Below are 27,951 nucleotides of genomic sequence, written 5' to 3' on the forward strand. Positions count from 1 at the left end.
TCGCTTTGGACTTCGCTCTCGGCGAGTCCTGTGTCTCTCCTGGCGCTCTCGCGTACGCGTCGTGCGCGTCCTCTCTGTCCAGACTGACGAGAGGTTCGTGGGCAGGAGAACATGAATTCATGGAAAACCGGAGAAAAGGCATTTTCCGATGGCAGACTCTCGCAAGGTGGATCCTAGACCTTACCAGCAGATTTATGACCTGAAGGAATCGTTTGAGTTCAGACTTGCTCTCGGACTCTCCCGAAAGCAACGCACTGCTGGGATTGCAATTACGCGTGAGGGACAAGTTAAAGATAGGAAGCGAGAACCTCGGGGCATTCCTTGCCCTTGTAAACAAATCGACACTACATTGAAGACCTGTGATGGAAGAGAAGAGAACGAAAAGAAGTACATCAAATAGAAGAACATGCGACGTTGATTCGTCCCCAAACAGAAAGTAGACACACGACACAAGTAGGCAAGAGCAGTGCGGCAGCTACGCCCCTTTGTCTTTTGACCTCGGTAGTAAATGCCGAGACAGAGAAAAACCCTCAAAACCTTTGTGTCTGCATAGAGCACGCAGACGCATCGCTCTGAGAGCAGTCTGTCTCTGTGTCTCCTCGAAGACGTCCGTTCTCTTCTCTCTCTTTTTCACTGAGAGGGCCAGGTGCAGGAGAGACGACGCGAAAAATCTCAGCCGCGACGCTCCGAGGAGGCGGCAGAGCTCCTACACCTGCAGCGAAGGGAAGAAAGAGAGAGAAAGGGACGGAAGCGCATGCGCGGTCAAACTGAAAAGCAGTCCAGTCTTGCCTACACCCTGTTCCTGCTCCTTCTTCCTTCTGTCAGGCAGCAGAAAAAAAACAAGGAGGAAACGAAGAGGGCGCAGCACTCGAGGGAAGACCGAAAAAGAAGAGGGGAGGGGGGCAAAAGCAAAGGGGGAGGAAGAGAACAGGACACAGAAGAAAGCGAAGGATGTGCAGGGATGGAGAGCCTACCTGTGTCTCCGCAAGCGAGAGTCTTCTCAACAGGGTCAACCACCTGAGAAGCGTCAAACAAGTTCTGTCACGAACAAAAAACCTGACCGGAAAACGTAGAACGGGCCAGCGACACAGAGAAAGAAACCAAAGGAAAAGAACTGTGATCTGCCTCTTTTCTCCACCCAGCTGGCGTCTCTCTGTGAAAGACTCCCCCCGAGACACCAGCAACTGAAAATGCCTCTCAATCCCGTGTGTCGAGCTTCCCCTCTCTCCACGCGCGTTTCTCCTGTTTTTTCTACAGCCTCGTCGTTCTCTTTCTTCTCGCGCTTCTCTTCTCTGTCTCCTCACCTTGACTCCGAAGGAACGAAGAATGCTCAGCTGGTGAGCAGAGACCGGGTGCTTCCACATGAGAGAGTTCATGGCGGGGAAAACGACGAACGGCTTTTCAAAGTCCCAAGCGCGAGCCACACAGGTCTGCATGCAAAAACGTGTGATGCTGGGAAGAACATGCAGTGTACCTACACCGCAGCTGGCAGAGCGAGAGACAGGAAAAGTGGAACTGCCCAGAAGAGCGCTAGGACTGCAGAAGAAGAGGAGACGAGAGGATGAGGAAGAAGAGACGCGATCGCGGAGAGAGAGGAGAAGCGATGGAGTGAAAACGAAGACACGATGCACCTGTTTCCTTCACTTGCTCCAGAAGCGGCAAAGAGAAACTTCGAGACGCGCCTCACCACTAAATTGTCGCAGAGGCCTTGAGAGATCTTCGCGAGCGAGTTGGCGCTTAGAGGTGCAATGGCAAAGACATCTGCCCATCTTCTCAGCTGAAAAATACATTAACAAAAGGCGAAGTGGAAACAAGAAACAAGTCTAACAGCGGGCGCTCCCCTCTCTGTACTCGCATCTCTTTCCTGTTCCCCATGAAACAGGGCACCTGGACTTCTCGTCCATCGCGGACAGAACGGTGCATTTTGCGAGTCTCTCACGATGCTAAGCGCGCAGATGGACGCGCGCAGCTAACTGCCTCCACGCATGCGCATCTGTATGTTGACACGAGCAGACGTCTCTTTTCCTGTTGTGGGCGTAAGCATGCATGAACGTTTTTTTGTTCATGGCAATCGACGCAGCGTCGGTGCGTCCAGAGAGCCGCAGAGCGATACGTGAGAAGAGAAAGGGAAAGCCGTCGAAATGAAGAGTTGAAAGGACTGCATGCAGAAGACGTCGACCGCGGGGTGTACATATGAGCACTCGCATTTAAGTCCGCCAACACAGAGACATATGCACACACACCCAAGTCTGCAGAAACTTCTGTCTTATGCGTCATTGTGAGAGACTCGAGAAGAAGCCGACAGCCTACGGTTCTGTGTGATACCTTCTGCAAATACACAAAAAGAAAAGCAGATGTGCATATGTACATCTATGTAAAGATATGCATATTTCTACATACTTACACATGCGTACCACAAGTGCCTGAACATCGGAACAACAACAATATATATATATATATATATATATATATGCATATACTTATCTATGTCTTTTGTAAAGGCGAGTGTATATGTGCTTGGAACTCGAGACGAAGACAGACATACCTCAATATGGAGGACCGAATCCCCCTTCCGCTTCCAGGATTTCCAATCGTCCTCATCTCGGAGAACGTTTGAGGAGCAGCTCTCCAGGAAGTGACAAGCATCTTTCGTCGCGACTACTCTGAGCTGATGAAACCGACAACGAAACACCACAAAAGCAAGACAGTAGGAACGAAGGAGATAGGAAGGACGCTCATCGACACCCAGGGACGCTCACGAATATGCAGTCTTTTCTTCTCACTTCTTCTCCTCTAACGCGTCTCTCGTTGCCCTCAGCCTTCGGTTTCGTCTCCATCTCAGTGATCTGCTTCCACAGTCTCGCTCTCCAACTCGTTTGCTTCTCTCTCTTGCTCACTCGAATGCATGTTCTCTCTCGCTTTCGCTTCTCCTTCCTTTATCGGTTATCCCCTGATACGCCCAATCGTTCTCTTTGGTACCCTCAAATGGAGTTTATTATCGCTGCGGCGTCTGCGTGAGAGTCTGTTTTTTTCATTTCAGTTCTCCGTCTCCTTTGTGTTTCGCCTGTAGCCTGGGAGTTCTTTATTCTCGCTCGTTTCTTATCAAGGAGCCTCCTCCGTGTTTTCTGAGGTTCTAGAGTCCAGTTGCTCAAGGTGAAAACAGTTCCAAGAAGAACGCTTCTTTCTGCCCTCTTCCTATGTTGTTCGACGGGAGTCTCCTTCCAACGTACGTCGACGAAGATGTCTCTCCTCCGACCTTCAGCATGCAGTTCCTCCGCAATCTCGGGGACTTTTATCGCCGCCACACTGCCTGTGACAGCCAGAAGAACTTTCAGACGACCTGACTGACAGCTGCGGTTTGCTTCTGCACCTCCAGTTTCTTGTGACACAGCACAAAGACTGCATGCGTCCCCCGACCGTCTGCCTTCCTCGAATACACGCCGATCCACTTGGAGGGGAGAAGAGGAGGCGAAAGAAGATGGAGAGGAAGAAGAGGAAGAGTCAGACGAGGAAGAGAACGCCATAGGACGCAGGGAGAGTGGCGCCGCGTAGAGGAATTCGAGAAGAGCGAGTGGAGGGAGAGGAAGTGAAGAACGGAGAGTCAACGCGGCCAAAGAGAGGGAAGGACGGAGAGGACAGGGCACTGGACTCAGGGAGGAAAGGGCAAAGGAGAAGAGGAAAAACGACAGAGGAAGACAAGGCGCAGAAGGAGAAGGAGGGGGATAAAAAAAGACACAGCACTATCTGGAATAAAGGCTGCGGAGGAAGAGAGGAATGGTGAAGAACTCAGAAGTGTCGACAGATCGGCAGAAAAGGCTGGGGAAACCTAAAAGAAAGGATTCAGAGGAAGAGAAGAAGCTGGACGAGAGACAGTCTCTTCGAGAAAAGCCGGCAGAGGACAGCAGCTGTTCCTTTTTATGCATTTCTCTGCAGAAGACATCGAGCACGGATACGAATCAGTTGTTCTGAGAGGAGGAGGGGAGACAGATTCGAGCAAAACGAAAGAGGAAGCGGCAAGGCAAAAGGAGTAACGAGGAAAAGAACCATGAGCCTGAGGCAACACCAGGTGAGACGCCGTCTTCACGATGTCTCGAGAGAGACACCCACGGGCCGAGCGGCTGAGTTGCCGCTGACAGAGGAGCGGTACCTTTCACTTTTTTGCTTGTTCTCCTTCTCACATAGAACAGCGACCATTAAACCTACGGAAAAAAGAGAGACAAGCGTCTCCTCCTAGTTGGGCGAAGCTGCTGCAACGAGAGGCGCGACAGCCGAAGGGAAACAGCGCGTAAGCGGCCAGCGTGACTTCGGGGAGGCTCTTCGCGAGAAATGCCACCACCCGGTTAGCTCACTTCGAAGCAAGAAAAGCAACGAGAAAGGAGAAGAGCGGAAGTGAGTCTCAGGAGAAACAAGCTGCCATGCGCGGGGGCTCTATTCGCGAGGCCGAACTCCAGCTGGCAGACTTTGCCGCCTGCATGCTGCGTCCAGACCTGGCGTTGCAGTGACCTCGAGAGATGCACGCGGATTCCGTCAAACCTTTCTGTTTTTCAACAGCTGCTCTTGTCCGTTTCTGACGACGGAGAGAGAGACACACACACAGGGAAGGAACTCACGCAGAAAACGCCGCGTTTTCGGAGGCAGAGCTTCTTCTGCCTCCAACGCAAAATAGGCACGACTTTCGCGCTTCCGTCCAGAGCGCGCGAAAAAGTGCGACGTGTGCGCAGAAAACGCGCTGCAGACCGTTCGATCTTCGCCTTTGTCCGCGGCACACTTCTGATGCAGAAGGCTGCATTCGCTCCTTGCTTTTCAGGGGCGCTTCTGCATCGTGAGAGTTCCCAGATGCCTCTGCAAGTCCGCGAACCCCCATTGCAGCAGACACACATGCGGCAGAGGAAAAGGGCTGCGCGAAGAAAACGCTGGACAGCAGAGGCAGATGCCAAGAGAAAGAACACCGCGGGAGTTTCTGCGGACAGGGGACCTGTGGACTTCTCCAGCACCCACACGCGTTCCCTCTTTTCACTCCTCTCGCTGTCTGTCGGTGAGCACGGGGAAAACGCCTCCATTTGTAAAGCTTTCTCCGCTGTCGCCCCAAGTGTACATACACCGCACAACCCTGTGTATGTGCGAGTCTGGCAGCGCATCAGCGGGCGACCACATTTCCTCGGTTCTCGAGCTCCGCTTCCCGGCGGGCTTGCCAGCCCCTTCTCTTCACTGACACGCCAAGGACAGCTCGAGGAGCCGCGAGGAAGCTGATTCTCTCCGTTTTACGTCGTCCCGCCACAGAAAAACCGCCCTCCAACGCCGCCTTCGCTTCTGAGGCTCACACCGCCAAGTTTGGGTGTATGTACACCGCGTTGTCTCAACGCGTCGGGCGCAGGCTGGACAAACGACCGTGCACACCGGGTCGTTTTTTTCCCCGTTTCAGTTCTTCGTCCCGCCTCTCTCGTCTCCTTTTCCGAATCTATACGAAGCAGGTTGCCCTCGGCTGTGCCGTGTCGTTTCTGCCTTCTACCGCCTCCGCCTCCCAGTGCGTCGCGCTGGACCTTCTCAGGTGTAGGCGCTAGCTGCTTGTTTTTCCTTTCCGTTTCTCCCTCCTCTTAGTGTGCCCCGTCGCCTCGGCCGACTCAGGACCTCCCCGAGTCGCCCTCGAGACCCGAAGGATCTGTGAGAGGCGTCATCCGTGTATTGCTGTCGCCGCGCTTAGTAACCGCGAGACAAAACGACTACTCAGGCGCTAGGGATCGAGTGACTTCCGTCCCGAGTGTCGACGTAGCCACACACCGCTCCCCCGGAACTCGCCACTGCGCAGGTCGTCGGAGGCAGCGGCGCCTCTGAGGGATCGCAAGCGAGACTGGTCATGCACCTCAGCTGAGGACGAAAAACCTTCGTCTTGGTGGGCGGAAACAGAAGATCAAGGCCGCGTCAAAGTCGGCAGCGAGGCTAGAGGAGAACGCATTGGTCTGGAGACGCGGAGTCGCCCCTCTCAGCTCCTTCGCCCTCTGTAGCCATGGAGGAGGCGACAGCCGCTGTGGCGCGTTGCCACGAAGGAGGAGACGCTTTGCCTGCTTGCCCTGTCGCTGCTGCGCCGCCTTTGGACTTCGCGTCTCTCTATCTGGCGGAAGGGTCTCTGCACTTCCCCGCGTTCGTCGCGCCCTTCTTGTTGGCGGAGACAGCTGACCAAGTCGTCGAACTCCTCGCTCTTCTCGAGGAGCCAGAGAAACTCGCGAGAGACTACGGACGACTCGGACGCGCGCTGCGCCTTCTTCGCAGGCTGCTGCGAACCGGTATGGTCGACGCCATCCCGCTCGCTCAGTGGGTGCACGTCGCCGCGGGTCTCTCTCGCCTCCTCGTGGGCGACCTTGGTGAAAATGGAGAAGACGGAGAAAGTGGAGAGGACGGAGAAAGTGGAGAGGACGAGATCGGGGAAGAAAGTGGAGAGGAAGAGATCGGGGAAGAAAGTGGAGAAGGATGTGAGGAAGAGGGTGATGAGGAAGAAGGCGCGGGAGAGGATGAGGCCGTGAGTGGGATGGACGAGGATGATGATGTGGAGAGTCGAGCGGAAGGGGGAGACAGAGGTCCAGACAGCCGCCGGGGAGAGGGTGGCCGAGAGTCGAGGAGACAGCGGGCGAAGATCTTCCTTGTCGAGAGTGAGAACTCCACTGGAGAGGACTCGGGGGAGGAAGACGGGGAAGGAAAACGACCAAGAGGAGGCAGTGCGCGACTGTCGACCTCTCAGCTAATTCGTGTGTGCGAGGCTCTCGATGACGTTCTTGATGTCATCCGATCGGGGTACTTGCCGCCGCTGTGGATGAAGCCGACGGCTTCTTCTCGCTACGCCCAGAGCGTTGCGCCTGCCTCCGCAGCTGCGTCGCCCTGGCGCCAGGGACTGCGACTCTCTCGCCGCGGTGGAGGTACACCGTACGCACTGCCCCGTGAGTCACCGGCGGTGCCTGACAGCGGCGGGGGAGAAGGCGCCGAGGAAGCAGACTCAACGATGAGAGATTTGGACGAGAGAGAAGGAAACGAGTTTCGCCAAGAGAAGGAAGGCAGTTGCGTAGGGAAGGAGAGAGAAGAAGACGTCTCTTCATCTCGAGCAGAAGAGTGCTTAGAGACTCAAGCGCGCATGGAGGAACGAACTCCGTTGGAAACTTTGAAAAAGCATCTAAAATGGAGATGGATGCTCCTTCACCTTCTTCGGAGATTTGACCGCTCGTACAGAGGCCAGGTCGGGACCAGCACTGCTCGGAGAAAGGCTCTCGTCACCGCCCTGGTTCGTCTGGCTTCCGCCTGTCGCCCATTCTGGGGATTTTCGCCTGCTTTTTACTCCAGCTCCGAGCCCAACGGTTCTCTCGCAGATCCGGATTCGTATCGTCTCCCGTCTCCTCTCGCTTCCCCTTCTTCTTTCTCCTTCGCTTCTCGCGCGTCGTCTTCGTCTGCTCTTCAGTTCCTGAAGACCGTGGCTGAGTGCCGAGAAGAAGCGGATCTGGCGTCTCTGGTGATGCACGGCGTGAGACACGGTACGTTGTTTGAGGCTCTGGACTTGCTGGTGCGGACGACGAACCTGACGAGCGCGCGGCTGTTTCTCCGCTTTCGCCTGCTTCTTCTCTTCGCGCCTCCTCCCTTCTGCTTCTCGCTGGTTCGCGACGGCCGGCTCATGCGCCTCTGGGGGTGGGTCGACGGCGCGTTTGCGCCTTCCTGGGACGCGCTGTTTGTCGTCCTGCTCTTCCGCGCATGCAAATTCGGCTGGGCAACGGGGCGACCGCTCTCGTGCAGTCTGCGTCGCCTTCTGCCCTTCCTCTTCCAGATCCTCTTGCGCGTATTTCAGCTACCGCACTCAGCCCCCGCAGCCGCCGCGACGCTCAAGCGCCAGCGAGAGACGATTCCTGGAGAGTTCACTCCGCTCCTGGAGAACCAGTTCCAGACGCCTTCGCAAATGGCCAAGGTCCTCGCGTTGCTTCTGGAACCTCTGCCCGCGGGGGAGGAGGCCGGGGAAGTGTGTGGAAGAGGACGGGAGCGGAAGAAGGTCGAGCGGCCCCTTTTTTCCGCGGGTGGAGAAGAGACGCATTCGGAGGAGAAGTCTCTCGAGGAAGGCGAGGGAATGACCGCCTTCAAACTCCTCGAGTCCCTCCTCTCCACTCTGCTCATCTACACACACCCCTCGTCAGATGGCGGCCGCGGAGCCGCAGCCATCGGCGCGTTCCTCAACGCCTTCATTTCGGCTTATATCCGGAGAATCCAACGCGAACGGCTCGGAGAGAACGTCGTGCGGCGCGCCTGCGGACGCCACCTTTCTGGCTGCTGTCTCGGTCGGTGCTCTGCAGGCAGGCGGGACCCGGAGAGAAAGGAAGCAGATGAAGCGAGCGAGAGAGGAGGAGAAGAAGACGCAAGAGAAACAGGAAAGGGAGGGAAGTCCTGCGAGTGCTGCTGGTGTCGAGAGGGCGCGACGCCTGGAAAAGAGTTTCTCTGTCGAAGACTCGGACGCCGGGAAGACGAGAAGGTCGTGCAGCTCCTCGCGCCGATCTTTCTGCAGGGAATGTTCAGCAAACACATGGCTGTCGCTTCCTGCTACGAGGACGGCATGAAGCTTCTTTGTCACTTGCAACCTGAGACGGTGGTAGAGGGCGTTCTTGAGCGCGCAGCAGCCAGCCTGGAAACTGTGACAGAAGCGAACCACACAAACACCGTCCAGCTGCTGTCGCGGAGCGCTCAGACTCTCGTCAAGGTAGGCACAGGAGAGGCAGCTCTGCGAGAAAGTGAAGAGCTGGAGATCAGATCCAAACAGCTGGAGGCGTTTCAAGCAGGAAGCAACTTTTGCGAAACCCAAAGAAAAAGAGAAATCGAGTCTTGGTAAACGTGAGGCACAGTCGACGTTTTCTTGATGGATATGCAAAAAGGTCTGCTCAGCGACACAAACGTATACAGGATCATCTCTCTAACCGTTTTTTCATATCTTTCCATCTGTATCTGTATCTACATGTATCTACACGTATCCATGTATATCGATGTATCATAATATACATATGTAACTATAAATGCGAAGAAGTGAATGTTGATTTCTTTCCATGTTGTCTGTGTTTGCAAGAAAGGCCTCGTTCGTGCGAGGGGTAGCGGTGATCTTCTGTGCATGTGAGGGAAAGGGACAAGGAAGGGAACTAAGGGATCCGCGGTCACATTACACACAAAGGAGACACAAGAGAGTCTTTTTTTCAGAAGCAGGACGAGCTGATAAGAGTCATGAGCAACGGACGAGGGATGGTTTGGTAGCAAAAAAAGGTGGAAAATCTTCAAGTTTTCACGGCACTCTTGTGATTGTCACAACATGTTCTGTCGCGTTTGGGCTTACGTCTTTCAATGCACATTTTCTGTCGCTCCACGACGGGTGCATCCCGCGACCTCAGCAGGACTTCTCCTTTCTTTTCTCTTGCTTTCCTTTTCTCTTGCTTTCCTTTTCTCTTGCTTTCCTTTTCTCTTGTTTTCCTTTTCTCTTACTTCTTTCGTTCGTTTTTTCCTTGGTTCGTCTCAGCTTCTTCAGAGAGGTGTGGCGTCTGCTTGCGTGTGCAGTTCGCTCCCTCCGCTGTGCCGACGATCCTCTCGCTGACGCTGCCGGGCCTCGATCCCGCCGATCCCCTCAAGACTTTCCTCACGCTCTCTTTCTACACCGTCCTTTTCTCCTACATTCCCCTCATCGACTGCTCCGGCGTCTCCGACTCGGTCAAAAGAGACTTCCAAAGGCGCCTGCGACGCGCATACCTTCCGCGACAGGCGCTCCAACCTTGTTCTTCTCGTTCTTCCTCTCGCTTCCATTGTTATTCTTCGGTTGCTTCGCAAGAGGCTGCGGTGTGTGGGGAGTGCGCAGCGGTTTTGCCTGAGGCGCTGGCTGCTGCCGGCGGCCCTCGGCAATTTGTCAATTTGACGAATTACCCCGGAAGTTTTTTGCCTGAGTCTGCGCCGGAAGAAGGCGAAGGACGTCTGCGACGTCCCGATACTTCTGATTGCGGCCCTGTCTCACCTGACTCGTCTGACTCGTCTGCCTCGTCCCCGCGCTTTGTGTTGTTTGGAGAAGACGGAGAGAAGACGAGCCAGGCAAGAGAAGGCGAGAGGGTACGGGACTCTCGGGGACTGTACAGAGTGCAGGCAGACTGCTGGCAACACAAGATGCTCGTCGACGAAGAGTTTTTCTCCACGTTGGTTTCTCAGAGAGAGGCTGCCTCGGCGTTCCTGCCCGAATGGGTCGATGCTTGGTTCGAACAGATTCTCCAACTCGTCAAACACAGCGGCAAACCTTCGGTACGCGTCATCGCACCTCTCTGCCCTTGTCTCTTCTCGGTTTCTTCTCTTCTCGGTTTCCTCTCTTCTCGGTTTCTTTTCTTCTGGAAATTCGAAAAAGGATTGAGCGTTGTCGGTTGCCCAGTTGTGATTTTCCCTCGTCGTGAGACAACCAAGTTCAGTATGACTGCTCTGCACCACGACCCCACTGGACGTTCCTCACGCACGAGCTTTGTCGTGTTTTCTGCGGTGTCGCAGCGTCATTCTTTCCTCTCGGTTGACGTCTTCCTCTGTCGCTTCTCTCTCCCACTCTCTCTCGCGTTCTCACCGTTGTCTTTCCTCTTTTGTTTTCTCGGCATTCTCTCTCGTCTGCATCTGCGTGTCTCGGCCGTCGTGGGGCGCTTGCGGTTCATCTCGCGCATGCCTTGCGGCTTCTCGTTTGCTTGGTTTCTTCTCTCGCCTGAAAACGTCGTCGGTTCGTTTCGTCTCCTGTGCGTCGCACTGTGCAGGAGAAGAGCGGCGGACCGTTGGCGCGCCTCGACCGAGGGACGACGGCGATTTTGCGAGCCTGTGTGGGGGCAGTCGTGTGTCAAGTGGACGAGACTGTGGCGGGGCGTTTGATCGACAAGTTTATCTCGTGGACAGAAACCTCTTTTTTCGGAGAAGCGGTCAAACAGGCGCAGAGCCTCGCAGTGCCCCTGGCCGCGGCGATGCCCCGCCAAATGCTCGTGAAGCTTGTGCGGCGCGTCTGCAAGAAGCTTCTCGCGGATGACGCAGCGCCGAGCGCCTCTGGAGAGCAGACGCTGCGCCTGACGCAGGACGGAGACGGCGCCAGCGAACTGGACGAAGAAGACAAGGCCTCGAGAACTTCTTCTGGATTCCACGTTCCTGCGAGTCGTCTCCGAACCGGTGTGAGTCAACAGGCGGTCGTGTGGAACATGCGCCTGGTGTGCGCCTCAGTCCGGAGCGCAGGGGCGGAGCTGCTGGACTTCTCCACCGACTTGTTTCGCCTCGCGCATGCATGTTTCCAACATGAAAGCAAGGAAGTCTTCAAACTCGGCGCGAAGCTGCTGCGGCGCTTGCTCGAGGCTTCTCTCGGCGTGTATCCCTGGAGGCTGTGCGGCCAGCGCTGCATGGGGGCCGACGAGTGGCGCGCGGAGACGCGGAGACTCTTCGTTCTGCGCTGGGGTGAGCCTTTCTGGCTGCAACGCGGCGCGGAAAAGATCGACTGGCATGTCCCGAGCGAGGCGGAGGCGGAGTTCGCGACGAACGCTGTCTCCTACGGACTCCTCGTGTGCAAGTTCCTCCTCAAAGACGTCTTCCCGCCTACGCCAGACTCCCCCCAGTCCCCTCCACGTCCTTCCTCGCCAGGCGTCTCCGTCCCTCGAGCGGTGTCGAGCTCTCCACCCTTGTCGTCGTTCTCTGCCGACTGGAAGGCGTCACCGGAGTCGCCAGGCGTTTGCCTGAGAGTCTCAGAGCAAGAGTCGGCGAGTGGCGAAGGCGACGTGGAGGCGGCGAGGAGGCGCAGATCGAGATTTGCGCCTCGAAAAGAGAAGCCTTGGCACCCGCATTTCGAGGACTTCCGTTCCATCCCGTTCCCCGCTTCCTTCTTCCCCCTGGGGCCTGAGGAAGCTTCTCCGCGCGGCCGCGCCTCTGCAGACGCGCATGCTTCGTCTCTTCTCGCCAGTCCAAGCACGGAGTTCGTCACGACTTGCAAGAAGCTGGGCGCCGCCGCTCTGCTTGCTCGCGCTCTTCTTCTCTGTCGCTCTCTGCTGAAAGGCGCTGCTGTTCTGTACCCCGACGAGCTTCCTCGCCATGGCAACGGTCTCCCCCTTGTCTCGCCCCTTGCCTCGGAAGAGAGGGGACTTTTCTCGCGCGACACGGAAAGGCGAACAAGTCGAGGAGAGCAGGAACTCGGTGCGGAGGCGGACCAGCAGTCTGAGCGTCACCGCGGAGGCTTCTGCGTCGCGCCGCTTGTGAACTTCTCCGCCTCGCTGGTTCTCCGCATCGACCATGTCTTCCTCAGACGAGAAGAGAGACAGCCGAGACGCATGCCGAGAGGCCAAGTCCCAGGCGAACGCGCCGGGGACAACGAAGCCTCCGAGTCGCCCTCCGGTGCTCGGACGTCTCCTTCGACGCTTGCTTCTGCAAAGGCTTCTGCTTCGTCTCATTCTGCTTCTTCGTCTTCTTCGTCGTCTTCAGCTGTAGCGCTGGGCCTCGAGGAGGCGAAGCTGCAGAAGAAGCTTTTACGACTCGCCTGCCAGCTGCTGGTACGCGTGAGCAGCGGCGCTGCTCTGGAGAGCTGCAAGGGCGCTCGCGGCGGCGACGCAGAAGCGAAAGGCGGAATTGCCGGCAAAGACGCAATTGGGTATTTGTCCTGTAACTCCGGTAAGCCAACGGGGGCGAGAGAAGAAGAAGAAAGGTGAACGGGAACGAACGGGAAGAGGGTCGAAGAGATAAGAAGGAGAGAAGACGAAGGGAGAGAAGCGGAAGGAAGGCACAAGGAGGGCACAAGGAGTGAGGGAAGAGACAAGAACGAGCAAAACGGTGTCCACGAGAGCGCGAGGGAAAGGGCCGACGAGGGAACAAGTCTCTGGGACCTGTTTTGTTTGTTGTTTTTGAGGCATCAGGTGATCAACGTTTTCGATTGCCGCCTTTGTCTATTCGTGTCGTTTTCTTCTGTTCCTTGCGTTTTTTTCAGGCGTGCATGCGTTCTCGTATCTCTGCGACGTTCCTCGAGGGGTGTGGACGCAGACAGTCGTTTCTGCGTGGTCGCGGCGAGTAGCGGCGAGGAGAAGTCAACACCCTTTCGCCGGGTGGAGACGGCCTGTGGTGCTCCTCGTCGCCCGTCTCGCAGCGTACCACTATGCCGAAGTAAGTCGACACAGCTTCTCTCCTCTCTGTATCCCCCTTCGCTCTGTGCATGTTCGATCTGCCTTCTGGTTCTTTTCCGACCATCGCCTCATGCTGCTCGCGTTTCCCTCATTTCCCCACTGTCTTCGTCAGCATGCTCGCTTCTGTTTGTCTTCGTCTTCTTCCGACTTCCTGCGGATTCGGACTCCCCAGACTCTCTTTGTTTTTCCTTCTGTTTGTGCCGGCAGCGCCTCTCCTATCGGGCCTTGGATCGGTCCAGCTTTCGTCTAGTCTGGCGTCTCCTGTTGTTACAGTGACTCTTTCGTGGAGAGACAGATACTCTTTGAAAGACCTGTTCTTCTCTGGTTTTCCTTTTTTCCACTGGGGGTCTCCGTCTGTGTTCTTTCTCATTCTTCTATTTCGGATTCCCTTTAGTTTCCTGCCATTATCACTTGGCTTTTCCTCCGTTTCCGAGTTGTTCTTTCCACTCTGTTATGGTTCTGCATCTGCGTTGGAGGTTCCCCTTCTGTCTCTCCCCACACTCTCCTCTCCCCTCCCCACACCCCGCCAGGATTTTGTTGTCTCTGCGATTTTCGCTTCTTTTTGTGGCTTTCTCTGCGTCTGTCTCTCCTTCCCTTTCGGTATTTCTGTCTGCTGTCTCTGCTTTGACTTCGCTCTTCACGGATGCCTTCCTCAGACGCGACGCTACGCCCAGCAAGTCCTGCGAGAGTCGTTTGGAGTGATCTGCGGCGCTCGACGTTTCGTCACTTCTCTCCTTCTTCGCGACTTGTCGGAGGAGTGCGAAAAGCATCTCCAGAGAGAACGCGAGATCGCGGATGGTCGTCACTTGCTTTCTCCTACCTCTCTCGCGTCTCCGCGACTTCCCTCCCCGACAGCCTCTCCTTCGCCACGGCCTTCGTCTCCGCTTCAGTCCGAGACTGAAAAAAGCGAGAAGCAAGCAGGAAACCTCGACGTTCCGTCGCCTGCGCCGTCAGTCAGCAGGCCGCCCAGTGGTAAGCGCCGGCGGCAGAGTCAAGCCTAGAAGTTCGGGGAGTTGAGATGTTTTGTAAAGCAGACGAACGCTTCTCGTGAAGCATTTCGAAGTAGAGAGGGTAAAGAGGGTACTGGCGCGAGAGAAAATAAGGAAAAAGTTGAGAGAAGGTGATGCCAAGCGTCGTGGACCCTGCGTAGAGACTCGCGAGGAGAAAGTTCAGCAGTGGAGAAGGACCTCTTTTTTTTTCTGCGTTGGGGCTTGTGATGTATTCTTCAAATGCAACTGTTACACCACTTTGCTTTCAGAAATCGACTCCACAGCGGAGCTCTCTGGGCCCAGCTCCGACGCTCTCGTCTCGCCAGTCACGGCGCTTCTGCCTCCTGATGAGGCCGGAGAAGGCCCAGCTGGAGCTGGAAGCGCTTCTCCTTCTTCTCCATCGCCGGACGCTGCAGAGACGCCGACGGACGCAGAAGAAGACGGAGAAGGATTTGCGGCAGTCAATGCTACCGCTGGTCCAGGAAACGCGTCTTCGCTTTCCGTTGTGCGGACGCATGCAGAGAGCGACTCGGAGGATCTCTTCTACGCTCAGCTCACAGGCGTAGCCTACACACTGACCAGCGAGTCATTGATGAGGCGAGTGTGGGGTGACGAGGCTCTCGCGGCACTGGCTCTGCGAACGCTTCTCCTCGTTTTCCAAGTCAAGGTGAGGCTGGATTCGTCCGACGCATTCGGAAGAATTCCTGGAAAAGAAGCGAGTGGCAATCCCGTAGTACCACCGAGAGTAAATAGAAGAATAAAACATAAGACAGCCCATAAATCTATTGTTCGTACACCTCCCGTCCAAGACGTTCTGCGGCTCTTTCGCCAGCCAGAAGTTCCGCCGTGCAAGCTTCCCTAGTGGTCGCGAAAGGAACGCTGGTTTTTTCTTCCGCATTCTCGTGGTGTCTCTCTTTTCGAAAAGCTCTCAGCGTCTGACTGGCTGCTGCGGCGTCAGGTCGCTGAAAGAGCGTGGATGTCCTCTGCGTTTTTCATGTCCCGATACTTCTGGGGCATGCGCTTCGAGGGAACGTCTCAGCTCTAGATGGCAGGCTGTCGCTGCAGCTGAAGCTAGGCCTTTTCTTGCACATGATGAAGTGCAGTCCTCCGTGTTTCTCAACGAGCTGTTTCTGGAAAGTTCAGCAGACTTCGATTTGGACGTTCACTGCGTTTCTTTTGACGGGTGTCGAGCATGTTGTCTCACCAAGTGCGCCTAGCAGGATGCATGCACATCTTCACAGATCCATTCAACGCAAGAGAGGTACATTAAACATGTTCAACGCTCCTCGAAAGTCGCTCGAGACTCACATCCCACTGAAACCCCAGCGGTGCCTCTGTGTCGTTGCCTGTCTCGCTAGATCGGCAAGGATACAATTCCGCACCGGTGGGTAGCGCTGACGCATGCGCTGCTCAACTGCCGTGAGAAATTCCGACGAAACGCGCGTTTTCAAAAGCATCTGGTGAAGGTAAGGTCCTTTGTTTGTGGTGGGTCTCGACTTGGAAGCCTCTCTGCTTCTCGCTCTAGGGTGCCTTGGTCGCCAGAGTGGACATCGACTTCTCTCGCCTTGTGGTGGTGGGGGGTGACTGGGTTCCCTTGATTCACCTCGTCCGCCTTCTGTTCCGTCGTCTTCTCGAATATCTTTTGTTGCGTCTGCTCTTCCTTCGCTGTTTGCTTTTCGTCCGACGTCGCCTCCCGCTGCTTGCAGTTTCGTCCATCTTCCCGCGTTCTTCGGTGGTTCGGCTTCGTCTGCTCCTTCTTGTGCGTCTTCTTCTCGCCGTCTCTCTCAGGTTCTCTCTGCGCCTTGCGGCGATCCAGAGTTTCGGTTCCTCTTGTGTCGCTGTCCCTGTCTCTCTCCAGACTGTGCTGCTGCCACTGCTCGCGCGCCTGCTGCAGAAATCTGTCGCTTCTTCGCAGCTTCTCTGCCGGACGCCGCGGGTGGACAGACAGCCGAGTTGTCACTGGCGTTTCGTCCTCGTCGCCACATGCGTCTCCGTTTGTCTGAATGGGCCGCCTGTCCCCGAAGCTCTCCCCGCGTACTCTCAGTGGCTGCTCCAGGCGATCGACAGTCGCATGCATCCACCTCTCCTCAACACGGTCGCCATGTTCGGCCTCATGCTCCTCCTCAAGTTCTTCCTCAAACACCCGCAGAAAGAGATTCCTGAATCCTGTAGGAAAATGACATTCACGAGCAACTCCTCAGAGCCACACCCATTCTCCAGCGACCCACCGTCGCACAGACGGACGCAGATTTACGCCTCGCTTCGACGCGCTCGAGACGAGATAAAATTCGTAGATATATGCATGTGCATATACATGCGGTTCAAATATGCACATGAAGATATGAAAATATATATATATATATATGTAAGCGTATATCTGTATGTAGATTTCGTGTAAACAGGTACAAGTTGAGTTTCTTGTAGGTTTTTCTGTCGTATTTTTGGGTTTGCAGTTACGTTCTGTGCCATCGTGGGTGGAGGGGAAGGATGTTTTCTGCAGGCGCAGGCAGGGATCGCTCTCCTTGAGTTCTTTCTCTTCCACGCGTCCGTCGACTCTCCCTCATCGTTCTTCATGTTTCCTTTCCTCGCATCTTCTTGCCTCCGTTTGCATCTGCTTTCCGGCTGCGCGCGTACGCGTCGGACGCTTCTGGAGAAAGCCGCGCCTCTCTCTTCATCGGCCTCCCTTGCGCTCACGTTGAAAACGCCTTTGTGTGCAGTTCTGACTGCGCTTCACTCGTCGTCGGTGCTGAAGAAGTGGATTGCCTCCCAAGTGATCGTCCACCACGAGAACGCGAGACCCGCAGGCGCCAGCGGCATGGGCCGACACCAAGGCTCAGACAGTGCGTACCAGCTGGTGGTGGATGTGATCAAGATCGATCGAAGTTGGCCTTCGTCTCGAACCAGTCGCGTCTCCAAAGCGCTTTCTCTCCACAACACTCTGTCTGCGAAGACGTTCTTTCAGTTTCTCCTCGCCACCCGAGGACGTCTCGCTGCGCTGCCGCCCGGCACCGCTCCCGGCGGCGAGGCGACGGAGACTGGGCGCGTCTGCGAGGAAGAAAACGGCGCAGGAAGAAGAGGCGAGAGCGTCTTTTCGCTCTTCCGGACGCTCGGCGAAGAACTCCTTGCGCTGTCTGCACACTCGAGCAGCGAGGTCGAGTACCACATTGCGATCGTCGAAATCGTCGCCGGCGCCGCAGCAGCTCTGCGCAAGGAAGGCGACGAGGAAGTTCGCAGCGAACTCTGGAAGTCTCTTTGGCCTGCGATGGTAAGAAGGGAAGCGATTCCGACGCCCGGAGAGACCCTGGGAGAGACGAGCCGCTGTGGTCGACTCTTTCGTGTAGCTTTGCCTCCAGGAACATTTTGACTGCATGCACCGAGTGCCGCGCTGTCGACCAGCGCTCCCTTATTCGCGCCTTCTCCTCGTGCACTCTGGGTGCAGAGGATCTACCCTGTCCCTCTTGACATTCGTTAAATGCTTTAACCACCGTTCCAGACATCAAAAAGTGGACGCAGAACAAAACGTCCTGGAAACCGCTGCGTCAAAGCGGATCTCAAACTTCGCTGAACGTATCCGCCGTATGAAGACAGGACTTGGTGGGGAGAAGAACGGTGGGCCTCCCCCTGGAGGGGAATGCGGAGTGTGTGCCGGGCAGAGCGAAGCCCAAGGCGAGCGAGGCAGGTTTAGGGTGAACGGGAGAGATGGAGAGAGAGAGATCGACGCAGAGGCGGAAAGATGGGGAAAGAAGAGGAAAAGGAAGCAGGTGGGAACAGCGTAGAGACGGCATCGGATGGATAGACAGAAAAGCGAGAAACGTGAGATTGGGGATAGAGAAGGATGGAGAGTTCCGGATGCTCGTAAGACGCGGGAGTGAAGGAGAAGAAGGAAAAGCCGCTCGACGCCAGCTAATGGGTATCACTAATAGAGTGGAAAGAAAACTTTCGTTGTTTCCGCCATGTGCGACAGAACAGCAGAGGGGTGTTCCCCTCTGGACCTAGATAGTAGACGAGGGCGTAGGATCGATCTGGGGAATCCGAGGACGTTGACGACCAAGGAAGAGAGAAGACGAACCAGGTGAAGAATGCGCGAGAAGAAGCGATCGCCCGTTCTCTCGCGAGCTGTCTTTCTTTTCGTTTTAGTGGAGCGTCCTGAGAAGACTGTTTCGGCCTCAGGGGAAGCCTCGTTCCTCTTCAGACATGTGAACCTAAGTGAATGAAGAGTGAAAACCGGTTGCACTTTTGTGTCGAGACTCGAAACAAAGTATTGTTCTCTTCTTCCGCGAATTTTCCTCAGGCTGCGGAGTACAAGCAGCTGGACGAGGTGCGTCTCCTCGCTTGGCTGGACGCCATCCGCTTCGCTCTGCAACGTCCAGAAAAGAAATTCCGCGTGAGGCGAGAAAACCAGTCGGCGAACGCATGCATAGAGAACAATCGAGAAAAAAAGAGAGTCCCCGAAGAAGAACAAATGCGCAGACTTCTCCCCCTGGTCAACTTCTGCATCCACGCGACGACGGCTGCGCCCAAGATGGACGCTCTCGCGGTAAGCGGCGAGGGAAATTCTTCGCCTGGCCTGCACGCAGGTGGAGGCGCTCCAAAGGCGCCTGGCTGAGCTCTTGTCTGCTTGTGGAAGGAAGGGAGCGGGGAGAGAAGCAAGAGAAGGAAAGGCGATCTGTCGAAGGAAAACGCCAGGACACACAGAGAGGTCTGAAAGAAGAAGACGCAAGCGCGCAGAGACAGGAAAGACCAGGGAGGCCGCAGAAGGCGCCAGACAGGGCGGGGGATATAGAGAGAGAATGAGAAAGAGACAAGTTCCGAGAAGGAGGTCGTGCGTCGGCAACGGGTACACCGGTGCGACTCACGAATCCTGTGGCCGAAAGGAAGACGCACCGATTCGTTCCTTGCGTTTCTTCTTCCCGCAGACTTTCCCTGCAGTTGACGAAAGAGAATTCGCTTCTTCTTCCTTTGAACTCACTCGCCAGCTTCGTCTCTATGGCGGCCTCCTAGTTGCAATCATGACCGAGTCTCACCTTCTCTCGTGCATGGCTTCTCGCTCTCCTTCCTCTTCTTCCTCTTCTTCCTCTCCTTCGTCCTCTTCTTCTTCTTCCTCTCCTTCGTCTTCTTCGTCCTCTTGTTCGTCGGCGGAGTCAGGTGGAGGCCGTGATGCCGCGTCCTCGCCCTGCATGTGTCTCTGTCGGACTTGTACAGCAGCGGCGGTGATCCAAACAGGCTTGCCCATCATTCGCAAGAGTCTGTTGCATCCCTACAAGCAGGTGCGTCTCTGGGACAACCGAAAAAAGAAACGACTGCGGAGTCTGTCCGGCAGGAGCGCTGGCCGCAGTTCTCTCGAAACGAGGGATCCCCGCTTCACTGCGGGTCGGACTCCTCTACCGCCTTACACTAGCGCTTCGGAGCCCTCTGTGAACTCTTTAGCAAAGTCAAAACGCTCGTGAAACAAAGATGTTCAACATCTACGCGAGTCCAAGACATCCAATCGTCTGTGTGCATCTCCCTCTCCAGGTGGATCTATATATATATATATATATATATTTATATCTATAACTGCGTATGTGTGACGTGTATATATGCATATATACCTGTATGTCCAGATGGGGAGCTCGACAGATGTGGACTGAAATGTTTGTGATTCGAAGCAGTTGTCTCAGATGAGTATGTGCTTAGGTTTGCCATACACTTTATTGATAGATGCATGCTCTCTTTCTCTTACTCACCGCACATCTACAAGGAAGTGAGCTGTTGAACAGACGTTTGGGAACCTGTCGCCTTTTCTCGCCGCGTCTGTCGCTGCCCCCGTGGACGGGGAGGTTGACAAGACTTGGCCCGTTTCGACCTCGTTTGTTTGACAACCACGGCGCGAAGTTTTTCTCTGGTTGTTTTTCTCCTCGCTCCTTTTTTTGTTGAAAACGCCTCCGTCTTTTTCGGATGTGTCGCGCTTCACACAGGTTCGAGAGGAAGTCTCTCGTCTGGTCAGCGTCGTCATCTGCCTCGGCAACGACGAAGATCTCCGGCAGGTTGAGCGCGAGAGGGCCTCTGTGCAGGCGGAGTATCTGCAGGGGCGACAGAGGACCTGCGCGTCTGCGTCCCGCGGCTCGCAAGAACAAGCAGTGGACGAGACAGCGCGCAAGAGAGAGGGACTTCGACGAGACAGCGAGCAGAGGGTCGAACGAACCGATGGCCCGCAGCAGAGACAGGCGACATGCGCATGCAGTATCGCTAAATACAGAAGTGAACTTCAGGCGCTTCTTCTCACGCGCACTGCCGCTCTCGCGCCTGCCATCGATGCGGACACAGGTCCTGTGGGTGGTGAGCGCGGAAGAACATTTCGACCGAGGACTTCGTTCCTCTGCAGCTGACCCTAGCCAAACGCTTCTTTTTACTCGAGGACCTCTGTTCTCTTGTTTCGGAGCACGATCGACTTTCCTCGTTGAGTTCCACGAATTCACTTCGGGAGGAATTCCCCCGACTCCCTTCTCTCTTCAGTCGTCGCCTTCGTCAAACGCAAACTTTGTCTCTCCGTTCCGCTTCTCGCTCTGTTCTTGTCGCTCCACGCCTTCCTGTCTGCGTCTCTTGCATCTCGCCTATTCAACTCCTTCCAGGACCTCTCCAGACACACACACGCATATTTACATATATATATATATATTTATTTTTATTTATATTTATATGTATACATATATATATAAGTATGTGTACCGATATCCATGAATTTCGTGAATTGGTTGCATCTGTTATCATGGAGTGAGGTTTCATCCACGCAGACACTCTCGGCGATTTTCGTGGAAAGGGGGAACAGCGAGCGCACCTTTTTTTCCTTAGCGCCGGTCTTTTTGAAGGCGTCTCTGTCGGCTACGCGTTGTTTCTCTCTGCACTTCTTCGATGTTTTCAGCAAGTCAGCCTGGAGAAAGCAAGACGCCGTTTTTGTGTGGAAGCGCGACGATTCTGACGACATGTTTCTACTTGCTTCTTCAACACGACGCGGGACTGCTGGCTGCCTGCGCAGCTGGCGGGACGCATGCACTCGACTGGTGCATGAGTGCGTCGGCGACGTTTTTGGCGACGTCGAAGCGCCGAGAGCTGACAGAGAAGCTCGAAGGTCCAGACTCTTCTTTTCTTTGGGCTGCGTCCGCCCTGCCCGAAAACGACGGAGAGGTCGGCCGAGACAATCCACGGAAAGAGGCGAAAGGTGAAGAAGAAACGACGGTGGGGGCATTCGACGGAGACCGAGCCTTTCTGGAGAAGCTCGGCCTCTCCGGAGGGCCTCTGATGTTTCTTTTGGTCGCGACGAAACACCCAGATCGGGACATTCAGAGTCTCGCGGCGACGGTGGCCAAGCTGCTGTGTCTGCAGCCTCTGCAGCCACAGCTTCTCCGAGACTTCTCAGCAAGAAACGGGAGTCCGCAAGCTGAGAAGAAACGCGACGACGTGGAGACGGAAACGACCGAAAAGCAAGAAGACTTAGGAGACGAGTTCGCGAACCAAGTTGAAGAACTCGCAAAGGCGCCCGTCACTGTCCAAGTCCGCCAGCTAGTTGAAGCCTTCGCTTCCTATATGCGCCACCCTTCGTGGAAAGTCCGCTGCGCTGCAGTTCGCCTTTCAGAGGTAATCTATCCATCGAGACAACAGGCGCTTCTCGGAGTGTCTGTAGAGTCAGGCGAGAGTGTAGGTTCGCAGTAAACTTCAAATTTGGAGAACGGGGGTCGGTGCCTCTCGGCTGTCTCCTCAGTGCCGCGTCACCAAGTCGCAGATGTCCAAGCCAGTTTCTCTGTTCTCGTCACAAGAAACAAAGACCGGAGTGCGTCCAGAAACATTCTCCCAACACATTGGTGCTCTGTATGCAGGCGTTTATGTATCGATAGATATAGGAGGTAAATAAATCAGTAGACCAAGAGACGTAGAGAGATATGGGTAGATGGAGATCGACATAGGCAAGTACGTAGATAGATTAGCAGGTAGATGGAGACCGATAAGTAGACGGATGAGTAGGTAGATTTAAATGCATAAAAAGATACATGTAGGTAGAAGTACGTCGATAGGTGGATAAACAGATTTATAGATATAGACATCGTTACATAGATAAATAGATATAAGGAGATGTAGAGATGTAGAGCTGCATAGAGAGATATAGTCAGAGTTAGCTCGAGAGAACGATAGAGAAATAAGTGGAGATAAATAGCTAGCCAAGTTGATAGACAGGTGGATAAATAGGTATATAAGTGTGTGGAATAGTTGAGGGGAAAATCAGGGCGTGAGGTCGTTGAGGAAAACAGACTTATGGATGAGCCTTCGGCCTTTCCACATCTCTCCAGTTGCCTTTTTTACGTCTTGCTACATTTCGATTTTTGTGTCTTTCGCTCTCGCGGTACCTTTGACGCGTCACCATTTTGTGGCTTCGCACTCTGCTAGCTTGCACTTTCTCTTCTTGAGACGCGCAGCAACGGTGGAGACCGCCGCATCCACCCTGTTTTGCCCTCCCTCCAACCCTCATCTTCTTTTAGCGTTTGAATCGACGGTGCTGGTTGCTGTTAGTCGGAATCGTTCTGCACTCTCACGCATGCACATCCTTATATCCATATATATATATATATATATATAGATAGATAGATAGATATAGATATAGATATTTACGTATTCATAGATTTGCCTCTGTACGCAAGTGTCTGTACCTGTTGATGCAGATGCGTGGTTCGAGAGAGTTGTGGAGACGACATGTATGGGCGCATGTGCATGTTTGTTCCTATTTATGTCTTTGTTGTTTTTCGCCAGCTTCTGGGATGCCAGTATCGCATGCTTCTGTGTGGAAGTCAGACGTATCGGCGCTTGGTGGAGATCGGCATCGCCGGCCTTCAAGACCCTCAGCCGGAGGTGCAGCAGGCGGCGAAAGTTGCTCTTTCTTTTCTTCTTCTGTCTTGTACAGATCAGGAATGCAGGTGGGTTTTCTGTTTAGTCTTCAAACTTTGTGTCGGTCTCTCGACGTTCTTTCATTGTCTTCCTTTATCTTTTTTCTCGAGTTGCTTCTTCTGTCACATCTCCCCCTTGCAGTGGGTGTCACCGAACGCAAACTCGTCCCCGTTTTTCTTTCGCTTTAGTCGAGCGCTTCGTCTCCACTTATCTCCGGTTTTTGTGCTTTCTGTTCCCTACTTCTTCCAGTTGGAGCTTCGTCTCCAGTGGCATTATCTTTTCATTCCACATCGACTGTGTCCTGGGCAAACATTTTTCCTTCACTTTCTCACTAGGCATTACACGCAAGTTTTCCTGGAGATCGCTGGGCCGTCCGCGCCGACGCCTCACGCGTCTGAGCGCCGAAGACGCCTGGCGCAACCGAACGAAGGAGGTCCGAGCGAAGGAGTTATCCAACTGCATGCAGTCTCTTCGCCAGGCGATGGCGCATGTCTGAAGCCCTCGAGGAATCCTCTTGCAGGCGTTCTGGGCCTCGCGGCTCTCGTGCATGCAGCGCCTTTCCACGTTCCAGACTGGCTGCCAGAGACGATCACATGTCTGGCAAAATACGCCAACGCGAAGATGAGCGACGCCATCCGGGTGAGTTGAAAAGGAGGAACAACAGACTAACGAAGTTGTTCATACGAAAGCAGGCGGCACAGAGAGAGGAAAATGTCGCTCGGTTTCCTGGTAGTAGGGCCGCGGAGGGGAACGCAAAGGAATGTTTAGAACGGGGGAACTGTGGCCTTGAGGAAGAAGGGGTGAAGTGCTCTCTTGCCTGCTCGGGAAGAAGTACGAATGTGACTTGGAGAGTCACAGAGACGATGGACAGTGGGGGAAGAAAGGCTTGAGATTTGCGGACGGTGGTGAGTTCCGTCGACGATAAACACCAAGACGAAGCAGGCGTTCGACAGGGAAATGTCTGTATGCTTTGTCACGCCTTCTGATTCCCCTTCATAGCCGTAACTTAAGGTGTACGTCCTTCTGCGTCTCGCCATTTGACTCGCCACGATTGGCACGGTTGTGCTTTTGTTTTTTCTTGGGCGTTTCTCTTTCTCTGCAGCGCCAGGTCGAGAAGACACTCCAGGAGTTTTACCGAACTCATCAGGACGCATGGCAACAACTCCACGTTCACAAGTTCTCCTCCGAACAACTTGATGTCTTAGACACCTACAAAGGTCGTCCGACGTATTTTGCCTAGGGAAACAGAGCTGAAACACGGCGGGGTGCGGTGAGCCTTTGCAAGATTCAATTTGTGCAAAGCCATCTGTGAAGGAAGTCGTGACTTGCTGCTTTGCGATCCAGCGTGAAGTGACAGGAGGAAACACAGAGGCAGGAAAAAGCTGCCTCTGCATGGAGAGCTGATGTCTTTCCGTGCTTGAGAAAATGATTGAAGTACGCATGTCTTTGTTCGAGGGCTCATTCAGTCGCTTCTGTGTACAGAACCTTCTGTACCTTTTTTCCTAGTTCCCTGTGGTAGCATCTTTGGCGGCCTGGAGTTCTGAAACAACATTCCGATTCCGCGTCCAGCGCATGTGTCTGCACCTTGCAGAACCGCTTTTCGGTTTACCAGTCCAAACAGGGGAGGCGGGCTGGACTTTGTTGCTGCTGTGGTGTACTGACAGCCGTGTATGGGCGTCTCTCCAGAAAATGTACGGGAAGAACTATTTTCTGATGTCTCTGTTTCAGTTTAAAATTCGTTTGACTAGATGTTGTACCGTTGCGTTGGGGCATACACGGTTACAGACGGTGAGTCTGTGTATTCGCATTGGATGTAGCTCAGATCGCACAAGCGCAGAGGCACTACGATACCTAGGGTGCATCACCACCTCTCTGAACTGTCTGAGACAGGTACATGTAATGAAACATAATACTCGGCGAAGCTAACGTCATTCCACATCAGTTCTGTTCTTTGAGCAACATACTGATTACTGTTAACACACGAATGAACAGCTACAGAAAACAACTATTCAGATGCTAGGGCGGCAGTATCATACCTTCGGGACTGATAGTCGCTGAGACAGAATTCCGACGTGGCGCGCATGCTGCTTGCACATCCCATCAGTTTTGTATAGTTGCAATCATGAGAAACCGGACTTATACAAAATGCAGTGCAGATAACCACTTTGATCACTCTGGGTTCCACCCAGTGTTCTTCTTTCTCAGCACACCCATACTCTCGAGGCCACCCCGTAACCGGGGAATCTGTCAACAGCGCCGTTGACTACACTCAGGTTGTCCGTGTTCCCCCACATCCGTTTTGGGGGTTAATACGTTTGTGCACGAAAGGTACCGCCTGGTCACTAAAGGCCAGAAGGCTGCAAAAATGCACCGCTCGTAGCTTAGTCGTGGCGGAGCTGACTGCGTCTGTTCTTGTCACAAGTGTGTGCGGGGTATTCTCTAAGAGGGAAATCCCGCTTCGCCAGCGACAGGCAGATTGGTGCATTCGGACGAAGGACTGCCAACGAGTTGTCCGGCAGAATGGGCCAGTGTTCTTGACTATTTGTGGGAAATCTATCGTCTCCATGACGCATTCGACGATGTAGTTAGGCCAGGGATACAAGCGTATCGCTTTCTGAAGCAGCAGGAAGATTCCCTTGTCATTTCTCGCGGCCGCTGCGCTGTTTTTGCCACTGTCACGAGCACCCGGCGAAGCCGTAGACAACAATCACGCTTGACAGGAGACCGAGTGCATTTGTGTCTGCAACCAGCGAAAGGTGATCTGGAACTTTCACCCACCGTCAGCAAGTCTGTGCCCGCGGAACTCCCTCACAACCTCAGAAGAGTGTGAGATCTTAAAAATCCTAGCCCGATCTTGATGTCAATCAAAAAACTACATTCACTCAAACAGTTCTCGTAGTGAGGTGGCTTACGGTGACGGTAAGCATGCGAGAAAAACGTGCCGTCGTAGGCGAGACTATCGCAACACCTACCTTCTCCATTCGGGGTTTCCGTAAGTTCACCTGCTTCGTCCACTCACTCTTCTACCGGGCAGTTCTGCCGCTAACAAAGGAAAAGGCCACAGAATGATGGGGTTTTGGAGCGCTATTCATGCGCTGATGGACACTCGTGGGATGATTATCGACCCGGGCCCATTGTACATGGCACTGCCTACTGTCTTGGAATGGGTACCATCAAAAGAAAGGCCGTGTCAATTGATTAAATATGCGGTTCATCCTGTTGGTGCAGCCCTCTGGACCCTCACCTTCCCACATTCGCAGCACATGTACGCCACATTTCTTTCATTTGCAAGCATAAAGTGTCACACGAAGCACCTTTTGCTCTGCCGTAATTGCAATTGAGAATTATGTTGCCCCTTTCGTTGTTGGGCATTGATGGCACTCTTCATCTTCAGACGCCTCATAACGGGGGAGCTGCTTCACGCGCTTTTTTATTGCCGTGCCAGTAAGCGGCGCGCTAGGCGGTGTGTGCATGTGGCTTTTGTCGATGCCTACACATTCATGGCTGCAGTCGAGATTCGCTAGCAGGACTGTCTTGAAGGAGATCCAAATCTAGCCCTTATCTCCAGTTGGCATTTCAGTTGTCGTGATTGTTCTGACGGCACAAATCTATTTTTATTACGTGGGCGGACAAACATCGAAGATGAAGCAGCAAGCGCTCTGTGCCGCGCTCCTCGGATTTCTTGTCTCCGCAGTGTTTCCTTCGGAGTCCCGCGGATCAAAAACTGAGCCACATTTTCAGTTACCATTGGCAAGAACGGCGTGGAGGTGAACATCCAGAAGGTGTTTTTGCTCGGATCTTCGGCTTCTCTTCGTGTTGTCGACGAGAGGAACAGAGCCGTCTTCCTGCCGCAGCCAACCACTTCAGATGCAGGAGCGGAGGCACGCTACAGTTTTGCCTATGCGCTTGAGAATGGTCACTGCAACTTTAAAAAGCAAGTGTCTTACCCAGACGCTTTCCCCGGTTACTCACAACCAGTATGGGTCCGTACTGTAACTCAGGGGAACACCAGTGACAATGGGCTTAAGGGATCAGTGACGAACTATACGTTCACGAATCCTCCTGCTGCGTATTTGAATAAATCGTTCAGCTTTTGTGTGCAGTTCACAACGGACTCGACAGTCACAACAAGTACGACCTCTACGACCACAACATCGGCTACGGAAGCGACTACAACTCAACGCTCATCATCTACTGGTGACTCGTAAGCTCCGCCAACTGCTAATGGAGGCTCGACTTCTGGGTCCAGTGGGGATGGAGGTTCGCCAGACGGGCCTGACAGCAGCGGAAGCCCTTCCACAGAACCTAGTAAGCCGATCAAACCAAAGCCAGATCCGAGTCCCGGTCTAAAGCCACAACCCGGGGAACCCCAGGATTCGCCGCCACAACAGCCCCCTCAGGAATCGACGCAGCCCAAACCTCCAACGCCCCCCCCGGCAGAATCAAATCCCAACGAAGAAGGCACCCCAGGTGTGCACGAAGACGAAGATGGGGCTGACGAAGAAGATGGTCAAGACGCGAGCGACCACCCCAGTAATAGTAGTGGCTCCCCTCATCAAGGGGGTACAGGACCTGGGGGACAGGAACAGACACACGATAAAAAGCCGGATGGTGCTACAAGTGGGCCAAATCACTCGGAGCAGGACCTCCCAGACGACCAAAAACCAGGAGGGACGCCGGGCCTCGAGCCTCCTAACCCGGCAGGCGGCAAAGTTCCTTCCGATAACAACAAACTGAAGCCTCCTCGACCATCAGAAACGCCAGCGTTGCAAAACACACGTACTCCAACTCCCCACATACGCAGTGCCAACTTTGATGCGCCCTCTCGCATGAGACGGCTTTCAGTCGTAGACGCTTCAGAAGTGAAATATTTGACCATCGTCGTGCATTCC

General features: G+C 54.3%; 3 protein-coding genes across 3 annotated transcripts in view; 2 read left to right on the forward strand and 1 right to left on the reverse strand.

Annotated features, from left to right (window-relative positions):
• Nucleotides 1-101: 101 nt before the first annotated feature.
• Nucleotides 102-4,369, reverse strand: TGME49_242880 (flavoprotein). Its single transcript, XM_018780662.1, has 6 exons — nucleotides 3,231-4,369; nucleotides 2,546-2,668; nucleotides 1,688-1,777; nucleotides 1,305-1,430; nucleotides 975-1,017; nucleotides 102-712 (listed from the first exon to the last, which is right to left on the reverse strand). The coding sequence occupies exons 1-6, from the start codon at nucleotides 3,522-3,524 to the stop codon at nucleotides 531-533; spliced, it is 858 nt and encodes a 285-aa protein (XP_018637499.1). The 5' UTR covers nucleotides 3,525-4,369; the 3' UTR covers nucleotides 102-530.
• A 438-nt stretch (nucleotides 4,370-4,807) lies between these two features.
• TGME49_242890 (hypothetical protein) lies at nucleotides 4,808-24,977 on the forward strand. Its single transcript, XM_002366768.2, has 16 exons — nucleotides 4,808-8,719; nucleotides 9,559-10,284; nucleotides 10,773-12,651; nucleotides 12,965-13,137; nucleotides 13,814-14,129; nucleotides 14,416-14,813; nucleotides 15,505-15,612; nucleotides 16,005-16,314; nucleotides 16,864-17,411; nucleotides 18,438-18,683; nucleotides 19,063-19,413; nucleotides 20,104-20,464; nucleotides 21,048-21,760; nucleotides 22,925-23,088; nucleotides 23,395-23,698; nucleotides 24,162-24,977. The coding sequence occupies exons 1-16, from the start codon at nucleotides 6,005-6,007 to the stop codon at nucleotides 24,297-24,299; spliced, it is 9,450 nt and encodes a 3,149-aa protein (XP_002366809.1). The 5' UTR covers nucleotides 4,808-6,004; the 3' UTR covers nucleotides 24,300-24,977.
• A 1,186-nt stretch (nucleotides 24,978-26,163) lies between these two features.
• Nucleotides 26,164-27,951, forward strand: part of TGME49_242900 (Toxoplasma gondii family A protein) — a gene marked incomplete at its 3' end in the record, with an annotated part of 3,917 nt that continues 2,129 nt past the window's right edge. The window contains exons 1-4 of the mRNA XM_018780663.1: nucleotides 26,164-26,503; nucleotides 26,801-27,036; nucleotides 27,150-27,256; nucleotides 27,309-27,838. Of these exons, the coding sequence (XP_018637500.1) occupies nucleotides 26,434-26,503; nucleotides 26,801-27,036; nucleotides 27,150-27,256; nucleotides 27,309-27,838 (943 nt within the window). The 5' untranslated portion in view covers nucleotides 26,164-26,433. The remainder of the gene's footprint in view (nucleotides 26,504-26,800; nucleotides 27,037-27,149; nucleotides 27,257-27,308; nucleotides 27,839-27,951) is intronic.

Source organism: Toxoplasma gondii, chromosome VI (assembly GCF_000006565.2).
Source record: "Toxoplasma gondii ME49 chromosome VI, whole genome shotgun sequence".
Classification (NCBI taxonomy): domain Eukaryota; phylum Apicomplexa; class Conoidasida; order Eucoccidiorida; family Sarcocystidae; genus Toxoplasma; species Toxoplasma gondii.

What these genes read in the sequence shown, in the direction of transcription:
- TGME49_242880 (XM_018780662.1), bottom strand. Translation starts at nt 3,524, where the DNA reads ATGGCGTTCTCTTCCTCGTCTGACTCTTCCTCTTCTTCCTCTCCATCT. An exon ending in GCCTCTGCGACAATTTAGTG is followed by an intron (nt 1,431 to 1,687) that starts GTGAGGCGCGTC and finishes TTTTGCATGCAG; the next exon opens with ACCTGTGTGGCTCGCGCTTG. An exon ending in TTCGTTCCTTCGGAGTCAAG is followed by an intron (nt 1,018 to 1,304) that starts GTGAGGAGACAG and finishes GACGCTTCTCAG; the next exon opens with GTGGTTGACCCTGTTGAGAA.
- TGME49_242890 (XM_002366768.2), top strand. Translation starts at nt 6,005, where the DNA reads ATGGAGGAGGCGACAGCCGCTGTGGCGCGTTGCCACGAAGGAGGAGAC. An exon ending in AGTCAGCAGGCCGCCCAGTG is followed by an intron (nt 14,130 to 14,415) that starts GTAAGCGCCGGC and finishes CTTTGCTTTCAG; the next exon opens with AAATCGACTCCACAGCGGAG. An exon ending in GAAAGAGATTCCTGAATCCT is followed by an intron (nt 16,315 to 16,863) that starts GTAGGAAAATGA and finishes CTTTGTGTGCAG; the next exon opens with TTCTGACTGCGCTTCACTCG.